The sequence below is a fragment of the Olea europaea genome, unplaced genomic scaffold, assembly GCF_002742605.1.
Source record: "Olea europaea var. sylvestris unplaced genomic scaffold, O_europaea_v1 scaffold2226, whole genome shotgun sequence".
Lineage (NCBI taxonomy): Eukaryota > Viridiplantae > Streptophyta > Magnoliopsida > Lamiales > Oleaceae > Olea > Olea europaea.
Genome location: NW_019240292.1, coordinates 54,774 through 68,856, shown reverse-complemented (window position 1 = coordinate 68,856; position 14,083 = coordinate 54,774). Strand labels below are relative to the sequence as shown.

The 14,083-nt window shown below is 33.7% G+C and overlaps 2 protein-coding genes and 1 pseudogene across 2 annotated transcripts; all 3 read left to right on the top strand.

Moving 5' to 3' along the window:
* The first annotated feature begins 296 nt into the window (after nt 1-296).
* Nucleotides 297-4,120, top strand: LOC111380895 (tetratricopeptide repeat protein 33). Its single transcript, XM_023004553.1, has 5 exons — nt 297-658; nt 2,485-2,623; nt 2,872-2,903; nt 3,173-3,259; nt 3,848-4,120. Exons 1-5 carry the CDS (start codon nt 398-400, stop codon nt 3,971-3,973), a joined length of 645 nt encoding a protein of 214 aa, XP_022860321.1. The 5' UTR covers nt 297-397; the 3' UTR covers nt 3,974-4,120.
* A 2,359-nt stretch (nt 4,121-6,479) lies between these two features.
* Nucleotides 6,480-6,947, top strand: LOC111380893 (annotated as a pseudogene).
* Nucleotides 6,948-10,465: 3,518 nt separating this feature from the next.
* LOC111380891 (glutathione S-transferase TCHQD) lies at nt 10,466-13,616 on the top strand. Its single transcript, XM_023004550.1, has 3 exons — nt 10,466-10,822; nt 11,840-12,139; nt 12,818-13,616. The coding sequence occupies exons 2-3, from the start codon at nt 11,931-11,933 to the stop codon at nt 13,416-13,418; spliced, it is 810 nt and encodes a 269-aa protein (XP_022860318.1). The 5' UTR covers nt 10,466-10,822; nt 11,840-11,930; the 3' UTR covers nt 13,419-13,616.
* The last annotated feature ends 467 nt before the right edge of the window (nt 13,617-14,083 follow it).

Here is a 14,083-nt window from a genome sequence, read left to right as displayed (position 1 = left end):
ATATATTATTTGTCTTTGACTGAATTGACCATTGAGGTATTCGCAATTGCCTTTCCAACCATCAAAGAAGCTTACGAGTGACTAACGATTTGTTCAAATGTGCAAGATCATATCTACGAGAACGTGAGTGAAGTCGAAATTTGTTGACCACGATGAAAGTGCAAAACCCGGGTGAACTAAAGTATTTTTATGTTTTAAAGGAAAAGTTAGGCAATTGTCCAAATTTCCTTAGTCAATGAGTTGGCTCAGCCCAACAATTATTCTACAAGCCCAAATAAGGTCTACACAAATCTATCCGAACTCCGAACCTCGCTTACTCATTCATGCCTTGTCAAAGAAACTCCTCTTACAAATCATCCACCCCAACACAAATCCCCGTAGAAGAAAGAAAGAGAGGATGAAGATGACATGGAAGAAGAATCAGAACAAAAAACGACCTATCTCTCACTATTCGAACCTCCCTTTTGATGATGAGGTTAATCAAAATGATGATGCCAATACCAAAACTAAAAATACTGGAACCGATGTAGTAGAAGAAGATAGAGCGGTCCAGAACGAAGAATTGTCAAATAAGGAAATTTCTGCTTCTGGGAATGGTGAAGAGAATGCTAAGAAGCTCGGTGAAGAATATGAAGCTCAAGGAAACAAGCTTGCCGAGGTAGTTTTTCTATGTTTGATTTGTTTTGTAGGGTTTTGCTGATTTATATATACCGTTTGGTGAATTTTAGGACAACAATTAATTGTTAATTGAGATATTTCAGTGTGTAGAGTTTGGAATATTGATTTTTGATCATGAATTGAAGTGAGTGTACTCAATTTAGAATTTCAATTATTTAATGATTGCAAATTTTGGAGTTTTAGTTTTTTATTTTTTTATTTTTTATTTTTTTATATTATTATTTTAATTTTGGATATTTAGAAAGACAGCCATTTTCTAAGTGGATTGAGAGGATTGAATGGAGATGTTTATGCCTTACTGAAATTGGGGAAGAGAAAATTTAGAATTTTTTGTTTCATACTGGTGGAATTTCTGAAAGATACACGGATTACCGATGTATTTAAGGGAAGTCGCACCATGATTTACTCCAGCTTATGTAGAAAGAACCCAAAGTAAATGTGAGGTTTTACTGAATGAGAAAAAAATTCCAAAAAGGTGTATGAAAAGGTAGAATGTCCTAGTCTTTTTGTGAGTTAAGGAAAGTAGAAATCTTCTTGATGGTGGCTGTTCTTTGTTAGACTACTCTATAACCATTCCTTTTTCTAATTTAGCTACTGTGCAAGGATGCAAAAATCCTTTTTGGTTACTTTGTGGTTATCCTCAAGAGCTTGACAATGAGTGTGAATAAGAAAATATAGTGTTTAGATGCTTGTCACCAAAAAGTCGTGATTTCTTTGTAAAGTTTTTGTTGGATGTGTCTATAACAAGAACCAAATGTCCTATGATCTTAGCTTAATACACTTGCAGTCTCTTGATCCTCGGAGAATTGTGCTGTCGAATGTGTTTACAGATGTTAGTTAGCCCCTATTTGTTATCCTTTGAAAATTTAAATTGCTTGCTACAGTATGATTTTCTACTACACATTCACATAATAATATTATGTGAACAAACCAATAAAATTTTCTTATTTTTTAATCACACATTCTCCAAAAAATACTATTCAATAACTCATTATTCCCAAATAAATTCTATCAAACAGGCCCTTAATTGGTGTTAGTCAAGATTCATTCCTTAGTGTTCACCCTTCGCTGATTCTATCAACTTTATCTTCTTCGTATTTGAAAACATTCACTAAAAGGAAACAATGTATACAAAGAGAATACACATTTGGGATGGCTTGCGTGACATGCGAGTCCAACCATCTAAAAGTATATCCATGGGGCCCAAGGCGGTGGATGTGTGCGCGCTCGCGAGCAAAAGGGACATTGCCTAAAGTAAATTGAACCTGAAATAAATCAAAATGCAAGGTTCGCATGAAGCAAACCTTTCCAAAAAAATTTGATGAGTAAGAAGTTTAAATTTGTTAAAAAGAGTCCAAAGTTGCAAAATTCTACTCTTTGGCAAGCTTCGCTTAAAAAGGATTGAGAACTAGTTTTGAGAGGGATTAAAAAATGTTTCATGGAGCCTAACATATACTTTCTTGAATGGTATTTAAAGCCATTTGAAGGTTGCAAAGTTTACTGCTTTTTCCTGGATAGTGTATCAACATAATTCTGTCATCCATAATTTACATGGGTTATGTTTACTTGCCATCCTTCAGTACTCACTGGCTATCTATTTGCAGTATTTGCTAAAAATTTTCCATTGTAATTATTATAAGGACAGGTACTATTACTTATTGCTCAAGTGCAGAAACAAGGCATTCCAAACAGAAGTGAAAAATTTGCTACATCATGTTTCGATTTCTCACATGACGCCACTTTTGGTTGAACATACTTAGCTACGCTACATGATGCATCCATTTTCATTCTTTTTCTATTCTGAAGGATGGGAATTACCAAGAAGCACTTGGAAAGTGGGAGACTGCAATTGTATTGATGCCAGAGCGAGCTGTTTTACACGAACAAAAAGCTCAAGTTTTACTTGAACTTGGAGAATCATGGCATGCCTTGAAGGCTGCGACTCGTGCGTCCCTATTTTGTTTCCCTTTTTTATTTCTTTCACTTTTGCCTGTCGTGTAAGTTACATTAATTTACCCATGACTTCACCTTTTCTTTTTCTCTTCAAGTTCCTTGTACTGGCTTTCATTTACTCCTGTTTTGGATGTTGTGAGGGGAACTTATATATGACTTTGGAATTATTTGAGATGGATAATTGCATCGTTCTTTGTCAAATAAATATTCATTCATTCAGGGGTGCTTTTTCTTTGACAGGAGCTACTGAGCTGGAACCTACATGGGCCGAGGTATGTTATATCTACCTCCTTATGGTAAATGTAATTTAATTATTTTGTCGAATGATGTTGAAATCTGTAGTTCACTTTTCCTCACATTTCATTAAATTCTTGGCAATAGTCATGCATGAGGTTCAATTAACATAGTATAATATTCTGGAAATTTTATCTATGTTAATGTCAGATGGCTTGCAAAAGTTTAACTAGTTGATGTTGATGTTGATTACCCCACGATTTAACTCCCATCTGTTAATTTGTTTTTTACTATTTATTCTGGCTAGGCATGGATCACCCTTGGTAGAGCTCAGTTAAACTTTGGGGAGCCTGATTGTGCCATTGAAAGCTTTGACAAAGCATTAGCAATTAAGGTAACAATGCAAGATGTTCGTTTGGCCTTTGTGCTTGGATTTGTCTTCTTTGATCTTCCAGGGCACAAGGCTATACTTTTTCTGTGGCTTCTTATTAATGTGAATATGGATTTATGACCAGAGCAGACTAGTGCATGTCTGGCTGAGCTTAGAAGTAAATAAAAATACTTATTAACGTTTTATTTTCCATTTGGATAGGTTTTTCTTTTTCCATCAAGTAAAAAAAAAAAAAAATTTAAATTTAAAGTAACTTTTTAACTTTTGACGCTTGGAGCCAGTTAATATATAATGCACGCTAAGAGCATATATGGGTGTGCTTAAATTTTATTTTTTTTCAGTTTGGTCAAATACTCTTTTTTTTTTTTAATATGACCTACAACTTATTAACCACTTATTATCCTTACATTCCATAGAACCCACATTTTATAAACTCTTAAAAGCAATACCAAACAAGCACTATATTTCTCAGGCACACTTTTTTTGTCAACCTAGTATGTGTTGATATCATATTCCGCGAGTAACTCTAGTGAACTAGTTTGATGATCTTAATTTAAATAGTTTCTTAAATGTTTGCTACCAAATATGCAGCCGGATTCTATGGAAGCAAAAGGGGACAGGCAAACTGCTTTACATTTGGTAAAGAGGCGAAAACAGCTTCATTCAACAGGATTGAGTTCGACTGAAAACCGTTTTCTAGTTGGAGATCAAGGCTAAAGCTGTTGAACAAAAAATTTTGTAGTTACTATTAAGAGCTTGTTGTGTTACATGGTAAGATATGGCTCAAACAAGATAGTCTTGCTACAATAATTGTATGTGCAAGTATTTGTTTCACTAACTTTATTTTAATTTCTTTTTCCGGTGGTTGGTGGTTTTGAGCCAATGTAAATTATATGCGAGCTCTTCTAGGCTAATAGCCCATAAATCATTCTAATAACAGGTTTGGTAAAGTTTTATAAAGCTTATAAGTTGATCAAATATCATTTTTATCGACACATTTTGTATGATCTACCACCTTTAACCACGTTTTATCTACATATTCCCTTAAGTACCACAGCTTATTATTTGCAAAAAGCTTTACCAAACATAGACTTAAAAAATAAAAACACATTGTGGGTTGATTGGGATTTCTAGTTGCATTTATTTTTGGAAGAAAAAGAAAAACTTTTTTCAAATAATGATTCAGCCTTAGTATAAATTACCCTAAGCAGTGTATACATTTCGTCGAAATCTTGTTAGTTTCTCGATCGATTAATGTTTTGAACTTTATGCATCATTCAAAGCAAAGGTAGTGATGGAATGTTGGATTTCAGATTTTCTATCTACTCAGTGTTATAATTGGGATGAGATGGGCTTAAGGGTGGCAAGTTGGGCCACCTAAAGGCTCATGCAGGGCCCTTAATTTTCAAGCATGGCATTTCTTCGTACATTTTTGGGTTTCTTGCACTTTTCTTCCTCAAACTTGCAATGTTATTAATCTACCATCATACTTTTTTTGCTCCAGATATCCTCAACCTTTTGAAAATGTAGCAAAACTCATCCTTCCACCATTTTATCAATGTAAAATGATGAATTTACCCTCGCTTTAATAAATAAATAAAAGAAAAAGCCACAAATAAACCTTCTTTTCCTACCACTCCCATTTCGAATCCAATCCACTAACACAACCATCACCCAAACCACCACCAGCTAGTTGCCCCCCACCCCCCAAACACACGCACACGCACCGCATGAAATAAATTGATATCTTCTGATTCTATCGATTTTTTTCCATGTATAACTAATTGTACTTTCATTTTGTATATATTTTGAATGTTATAAAAATAATAATGTATATTGAATTTGTCTACTTAATTTCCTGATATCACATTAATGGTTGACTTCTCTATGAGCATTGAGCAACTTGTACTTCGACTAAAAACTCTGTACATCTTGCTGCTATTAAAAATTATTTTTATAAAAAAGGGTATTTAGAAAAACTCGTTAGAAAGTTATACAACCACTTTAATAGAAGATTATATCTTTTTGTTTAATTGAGTCACAATATAGACAACCACAAAGACTCGAAATTCTATGGTCCTATAGACTTTAACAAAGGCATGTATGGATGAAAATTTTTGGACATAACATATCATAGGATCACATTCAAAATTTCTCGGTTCAAATATAACATGTTAAATGTTTTCTTTTACACGATTTAAAGTTGTTCATGATGTAATTATAACTGTTAATATTATGTAATCCCCCCACGTAGCAACACCATCAATATCAAAAAAGAAAAAGAATCGTTTTGTTTTGCATATCAAACATGCTGCCAAATGGTATATACTTGTAACAAAATAAGTATTGTAAAGAATGAAATATGTTTTCCATCCGACCCACAATATATATAAGTTACACAATGTTACTTTTCTTTTCCCTTTCTCTTTTCTCTTTTCTATTTTTCATTTTAGAATTTAGATTATTGATCTACTTATTGTCGTCATCTCATTGATCTACGAGCTACAAAAAAAAAAAAAAAAGAGTTCCTTAAACTTTATGACGAGAAACAAATAAATAGAATGATTGTTAAGCTAGATTATATTAGTCGATAACAAAATGATAAACAATCATGTTCATCATACCATCTAATTCTGTCAAATACTGCATCTTAAAATGTACTTATTATCGTATACCTTCCAAACCAAATAGAGGAAAATACATATATTTTTTCTAAAATCAGTAGAAGACATTTCCTCAATTTTCCCATTCAAATTCGTCCTTCCAACCAAGCAAAAGTCCAGTATTATTTCAACTCATATTTAGCCCCAATTTGATTTTGCTGAAAAAATCATATTTTTAGTAGATTTTGTAAAAAGTTGATGAAATTTGTGATTGAAAGTTGATAAAAATTGTAGATTTCATGAAATATGTGTTTAAAATTAATTATTAATTTTAATTTAAATATTTATTAACTTTTTAGCTAAATCAAACATGGCTTACTTGGTTGAATAATACTAAAGAACTTTCTCAAATAAATATGGCATTTCAAAACCTCTTCTCCAAGAAGTTTACTTTAAACTTCAAAGCATATATTTTTCATATCCTTATTGGATCACCATAAACAATTCCTTCAATTCTTCCCACTTGTATCTGTATGTATATACAAACTCAATTATTCCGCAGCACACAAGTTAGAAAGTGGACCCCAAATTTATCGGAACAAGGCTTAGTTCGTTGTTTCATGTCTCCTCTCAACACCAATGATCTTGAACTGATTTTTGAAAGCCTCGACCGAAAGAGGGCAGGCCATGTAATTATTCATGAGTTGCAACAACTTCTTGATAGAGTTGGAAACTATACAACTCTAGAGGAGCTGTAAAAGCTTGTGGGATCAACAAATCTTGATTATTTTGATTTTTTCCTCTTCTGCAAAGATGTAATAAAGTCGAATATAAGTGAAAACAAAGAAGGAAATTATGACAGTTCGGAAAGTGATTTGCTCAAGGCTTTTAAGGTTTTTGATTTAAATGGTGATGGATTTACATCATGTGAAGAGCTTCAAAGTGTGTTATTATGATTAGGGTTATGGGAAAAGTGTAATGGGGATTGCAAAAATATGATTAAAGTTTATGATACAAATTCAGATGGAGTTCTTGATTTTGAGGAGTTTAAAAATATGATGTCCCTTTCTGTTTCTTCAAACATTTGATTATTAGAAATTTTAATTTTTTAGTTTCTTTTGACCATTGTATAATATGAGAACTGAGAAGCAGCCATTATTTTTTACATTTTTTTCCCTTTTTTGTCCTTGGTACTTCACTTTTCATCTAAATATTTTTTAGAACATGAAGAGCGTTCATTTATAGCTTTGATTCAATAAGGCAAGTCGGGAAGTCAAACAAAGAGAAATATATATGAGATTCAAGTTATCTTGATCAAAAGTAGGCGCGTAAGTTATGATAACGCTCATTGAATGAGCAAAACTCGATTTTTGCTTAGATTAGACATGAAGTCATTCATCCCCTTTTTTCCATAGTGGAACTATCACAATCGTCCCAAGAAGCCTCCAATGCTAGAAGAAAATCCCTCGAAGCATCACTAACTTATGCTTGGAATATGGGAATGCGATGTCGAAAAGAAATGACTCATTCATTTAGCGGAGAGATTAAAAACATAAAATGCCAATGTTAAAAGTATAGACGTCTATTTTTTTTTTTTATTAAGATTTACAGCCTTGCACGTAATTTAAACCTAAGGGCATGTTCACATTATGTGATAGGATTACCATTATAATAAATAAGAATTTAGCTTATTTCACTTCTTCGGTATTATTTATTACTATCCTGTCACTCTTACATATTGCGTACAAGTTTACATGTTTTGCATCAATCGCACAATTCAATTAGGTTCTTTAGTATCCAAAATCTTGATGACTTTTTGGTATCTTATCGAAAATAAAATTATTGTTATACACTAAGCTAAAATTAAATCAACTGTTGGTCTTTTGAATTTTTGCACTAGTAAGCAATTTAAATTTTTCCAGCCCACTGATTTGAATAATCTTTTGAATGATATATCTAGGGCATGTTTCTGTCATCTTTTTCCCTCCTACTATGTAGTTTATTGAGTTGATATCCAGTTGACAGTTGAAAGTCACTGGAGATTTTGGAGCCTACGTCATAGATTTTTGCACTTTCTCTCTCTCTCTCTCTCATTTTATTTTATATATTTTTTATTTTTTTGCAAACAATTGTCTATGATTTGAATTTGGTTTTTAAATAGTTGACTAGTTTGGTAAGTTGAAAAACATGAATCAAATTTAAGTCAAGCGTTTTAGAATAACTCTGTTTTTTAGACTCATAGGAAAAAATCATACACGAATCTCATGTGCAGGTTGAATTTGCTTTTCATTGAAATTCTATTATGTACACAACACTTGTTAATAGACGACAATGTGACTTAAGCGCCAGTATGCTTTGACAACATGCCCATGTTTGTTATGAGATCATAAGTTGATCAACCTTAATATTTAATGACATATTTTATTAAATTCACAACTTTTACCACTTTTTAACCTCATATTTCATGAATAGGATATATTGAACGAAAGTGCCAAACACAATTGGGCTTATAGCACACGCAACTAAGCTTATAAAGTTTAGTTTTAAAATAAATTCAAAATTTAAAATAATTTGCTTATCAGTTGTTTCGTAAAGCTAGAGTTTCTCCTAAAAAAATAACCATTCCCCTTAAGAAGGCAAAAATTCAAATTTTGGATATAAAATTGTTACTCATATTCTGTTTAAGTTTATCTAAAAAATATTCTAAGCGATCACTTGCTTAGTCGAGCAATCTGTGGTCACTATGTTCAATTCATGACTTGATCCAAATAATTGTCCCGTTTGGTGCACATTAATATAAAAATAAAAATGAAAAATATAATCGAATCTCACGCAAGAGATAGAAAATCAAATATAGTGACTTGATATGATAAATAACGATCATATTTTTATTTTAATGAGCAAATAATTGGAAAAAAAAGTGGATTAAATATATTTAAGCAAGAACATATTTATAGATATTTATATTGTAGCAAGTAGTGGGGGCGAGAGTGGGGGAACAGTCGGTGGGGTTGGCCGGTGGCTTGGGGTTGGCAAAGACTAGTTGACTATATACAAGATCAATGGAAAATATCCAGCAAGGGTTTCTAAATGAAAGACTAACATTCAGCCCAAGATCAACTGAAAATTGAATTCCAGAGAGTTTAAAATTGAGCATCCACGTTTTCAGAAACCTTATTACCTCTACTAATGTTCACGGGAAAAACACTTATTGTTTTTGGTGAAAGCAGCACACTGGTGATATTTTCTTCTTTTACCCTCCTATCACTTGGACTTATTTAGGTTTGTATTGGCATCCACCATCCTCCAGTGTATTATGTTACATGAGTTAAGTTTTATATTTTTGTAATCTATTTTCTTATACTATCATTTGTCAAATGCGCTGCATGTCTAGAATGGGTCAAATGGTTTGAGCATGTCGCTAATTTTGTGTATTCTTTATATTTGAAGCTATTGGAACAAAGCGCCAAGCATCTGAAGAATTTGCTCTTAATTGGGATAACAAGAGACTGAATGCTGGACAAGTAAGTGACTATTTTCGGAATGGATTTGACTTTGTGAATGTGAATGTGACGCCGGATGGGAGAATTGTAGAAGGGGAAAGAGGAGATGAGAAGAGAGAGGCAGGGGGAAAGGAGAGAAGAAGAGGGGAAGAGGAAGATAGAAATTGGGGAAGAGAAATCAATTTATATCATTTAGCCGAGTTGTTTTATTACATCGCTATAATCCCCTTAATATAGGGTTTCAAAAATCATAACTAAGTAAAGAAATGCCATAAAAGTTAATTAAAATCACACTCTAATCATGTTTCCTAAAATACGAATTTTTTTATTTTATTTTTATGACTGTGGGTGTTCGGGCAACTTATGTGCACCTTGACTAATCCCATGTGGCCCTGAAGTTTACAGTCGGGTACTCATCTCGATGGTTTGAGGGAACTCGAATTGATGATCATTAGGGAGCAAACCCAGGCCCCGAGGACATCGAACATTAGAAACAACTATTATATGTCGCTTGAATTTGCAAACATGCTTCATACAAGATTGGGTTTTTATTTTTATTTTCTGGGAAGTCATAAATCTTAAATAGATAAGAATATGATAAGAAATTCGTTTTTACATTTGATTCTCATGTTTTTTGTGATAATGTAAACCTATCGATGGTTATCTGTCACAACCAATATAATCAATGGAAAACTGAGTCTCTTCTCACATTTTCGTATGTTTTCAAATTCATAACAAAAATAATGAAAAACCGAATCAAGTAATGAAGCACATTTACATTCAATGTTGATGACAAGAGTTGTATCACCATCTGCTAAGACCACACTATAGAAAAATGCTAGATGTTTTGCCAAACGGTGATGAACCCTCCTTTTTTTCCGCTCCATTTCTAACTATACACTGTAATAGAACACCTGCAACCAACTCTATCCACAAACCAAAACTCTTGTTCCAAGCATCTTACAGATAAGGACTATGGCTGCAGGGATGGATCCAAGATCGGACTGTTTCTTTTAAGCCTGGCTAATATGAGAAGTAAAAAATTTACACAAAAGAAATTGAAATGGGCTGGAGCTAGGGCTGGGCTGGGCTGGGCTGGGCTTCGGTTATGGGTAAAAAATCATGAAATGGGCTCGCATTGAGATATATAGAGAGATCTTAGCATTTAACCCCTCCCCTAGCAGGAAATTGAGCACTCCTGGCGAATTGAAGACTCACAGGAACACTTGTTGTGAAACTAAAGAGAGGTCTTAGCATTTAATCCCTTCCCTAGCAGGAAATTGAGCGCTCCCGGCAAATGAAAGACACAAGCGAAACTTCAACCATGGTGGCCCTGCTGTGATACTAAAGGACTCAAAAGCGTTCGTGTATGAGGAAGTTCACTAAAAAGCATTCAATGGGATTAGAAGTTATTTGGTCGAATGGTTGATCAAAGCATTAATTCTATGGGCCTTAAACAAGTTAAGTCATTAAAAGCATTCTCATCTCCTATGGCTCAAAATGTTATACCATACACAGTGTCGTTACAATATGGTCATCCAAAACATGCTTTGGCTCATAACACATGAGTAAAATAACGATGATTCTGTGTTCTGTTGAAATAAATCAAAGTTAGCTGTAGTACACTTGATTTGAAATGAGTATCTTGTGCTTTTGGAAGTGGATTGACTTTTTGATAGATTGATCAACAAAAGATGAATTGCAACTGACTATTTTGTAATTTTGCTCACGTCTTGAATTTTGATAAGCTGTTCGAATGTAACTAGTGCACTTATTTTGAAATGATTACCTTGTGCATTTGGAAGTGGATTTCTTTTGGATATTGATTAACAAAAGCTACGCAACTGACTATTTTGTTGATCAAATGAATTTTGTTCTGGTCTTGAATCTTGCTTGAGCTTATCACCGAAGACCATGATCGGTGAGTAATAAGTGGAAAAATGAAAAAAGTAGCCCAGATTTTGTAGATGGTCATGGTTTTTGATATTGTCTCTGCTTGAGCTTATCCCTGAAGACCATAACACGTGCCAAAAATGTGTGGAAAAAAAAAAAAAAAAGCAAGTAAGGTCTGAGATTTTGGGGACTTCACGAATTTAGCAAGGATTATGCAACGAACCCTTGAATATTGCATAAAATAAAAATTGATGTCTTCTACATGTAGGGTCGAGATGAAATCCAACTGAAGATGACTTCGTAAGATGACTTCTACGAAGTTATGTCTGTGGTTCTCATGCTTTCTTGTTTACTATTCTGCATCTATCAGTTGTTTCATTTTGTTTTCATCTGTTTATATTGTCCGTGTTCTGGCTCACTTTTAACTGTGTTTACTTATCAACTATCAGATTAGAGCATGTTTGGCTAAGCTAAAAAATGCTCCAACTTATTTGTAATTTTTGAGATTTTTGAGCTTGAGAATATGGAGTTTGATTAAATAAATTGATCATCAGTGATTTCTGATCGATCATCAATGAATGCAGGATTTCCCCCCATAAGCGAAGATTTTGTATAGCACTCATCAAAGTGCTGTATACTGGAGTGAAAAGCTCAACAGTTGATGCTGATAGCATCATGCAGCTATATCACCACCCGTATTCCTTGGACAGCCAGAAGGTGAGGCTCGCATTGGAAGAAAAGAACATCGATTACACATCATTCCATGTTAATCCTGTCACTGGCAAGAATTTCGATTCCAATTTCTTCCGGACGAATCCAAGTGCTAAACTTCCCGTTTTTCAGAATGGTTCTGTCATCTTATACAACACTATAGAGATCATTCAGTACGTCTTATCTTTATTCTTTATTTCATTCTCGCTTATCTTCACTATTACCTGTTTTGTCACTTTTCTCTTACCCTTCTAAAAGTGTTCGGGGGACATTTTAAACTCTGTTTGCATACTTGGCTATTGAATGTCTTAAATTAGTTTCCACGTTGCTTTCTTCAGGATTATATGTGAATTGCTGTGGTCAATACCATGGTTATCGTTATACCAAACAAAAGAAGGCACATGTGTTGTTTGTATCATTTACTTACAAATTTATATTGACCATTGTTGTGTTTTCTCGAACCAAATCATCAAGCTTAAGCTTCGGACAAATTTATTTATTTTAATTTTCTTGAACACCCCCTCCCCACCCCCACCTCTCTTTTTCATGAGTAGGTCAGCTTTTTTATTATTTGTTTTCCCCTTTTCTTCTAAGCCTAACACTCTCACATTATTTTTCATAAAAGGATGGCAATGAGACTTGAACCTATGGTCTTTGTCTGCTTTGTTATCACGCCTCGTTTAAAAGCTTAAATTAGTAGAAAGGAAACTCGTTATTTATTTAAATTTATTCATCAACATGTTTTCCTTCATTTCGAGGTTTGGAGGGGCAGAGGATTAAAGAAAATTTAGTTCTTTAAATTGCTGCTAGGAATATTTTCTACTGATTATAACAATGTAAAAGACGTACAGGTACATAGAAAGGATTGCATTGGTCTCTTCTGGCGGGTATAGGGACGACCCGACTCTTAGCAGCAGAGAAGTTGTTGAATGGATGCATAAAATACAACAATGGAATCCCAAGTTCTTTACTCTCTTCCACCTCCCGGTGAAATATCGTCTTTATGTTTCTAAATTCTTAAGGCGCGTTTTAATTGCTAGAATGGCTGAGTCTCCTGAATTGGCAAGTGCATATCACCGTAAGCTGAGAGAAGCATATGAAACAGAGGATAAAATGCAGGATGTGGAAGTTCTTAGGCAGAGCGAAGACCATCTCAAGAGGATTCTCGATGAAGCTGAAATTAAGCTTGGAGAAACGACGTATCTGGTTGGTGACGAGTTTACTTTGGCAGACATCATGTTCATTCCTATTCTGAGTCGACTGGTTCTCTTGAATTTGAAAGAGAAATACATCGATACCCGGCCAAACATGGCTGAGTATTGGAATATGGTGCAGCAGAGACCTAGCTATAAAAAGGTGATTGGACGATACTTTCGCGGTTGGAGAAGGCAGAGGACACTACTGAAAACTTGGTGCTATGTGCAAATTAGACGATTATTGAGACGATATTGATAAGCTGCTCTTACGATAATCTTGGCAAGATTGAACTGCTTGAAATAAAACAGCTGTACAGGTGTACGGATATATCCTTTTTTTAGTTCTTGCGTAAATTTTTGTAAAGGCACATAAACTTGTTGCATGTATCTATGGTTATCAGGAATAAGACCTTTGTTGATTACTTTTTGAAATATTGTTTTGGAATTGTAGGTATGCAACTCTTTTAGTCCTTGATATTTTACATTTTTCGTTGGAAAACAGATTATAAGGGTAGAGTAATGTTATTCATTATTACTGATATTAAACACTAATTTAGATGACAATTATATGGGTATTAAATGACAAATTCATTAAAATGCAAGATCATATGTCTAATTTAATTAAAATATGTCTAATTTAATTAAACCTATAAAATTTAGCCATCTAGATTGGTGCTCTAGCATTACTAGTTTTAGATAGCATTATTTCCTCTCAATATTCACGGTTATAGAATGTACTTTTAACGGCTAATAAGTTCACAAGACATTTCATGAACGATGTGAGATAAAATTAGGTTCATGTTTGGGATCTATTTTGGCCTAATACAGAATGCATTTTTTTTACTGTTTCAATAGGGAGGTAGGTCCCAGACAAGCTGTAATTATTGACTGTAGATGTTGCACATAATACAAATTATTGAA

Bases quoted from the DNA above. Each gene is read 5' to 3' on its own strand.
- LOC111380895 (XM_023004553.1), top strand. From the start codon at position 398: ATGAAGATGACATGGAAGAAGAATCAGAACAAAAAACGACCTATCTCT. The intron at 2,624-2,871 runs GTGCGTCCCTAT...TTTCTTTGACAG, and splicing joins TGCCTTGAAGGCTGCGACTC to GAGCTACTGAGCTGGAACCT. The intron at 3,260-3,847 runs GTAACAATGCAA...CCAAATATGCAG, and splicing joins ACAAAGCATTAGCAATTAAG to CCGGATTCTATGGAAGCAAA.
- LOC111380891 (XM_023004550.1), top strand. From the start codon at position 11,931: ATGCAGCTATATCACCACCCGTATTCCTTGGACAGCCAGAAGGTGAGG. The intron at 12,140-12,817 runs GTACGTCTTATC...AAAGACGTACAG, and splicing joins AACACTATAGAGATCATTCA to GTACATAGAAAGGATTGCAT.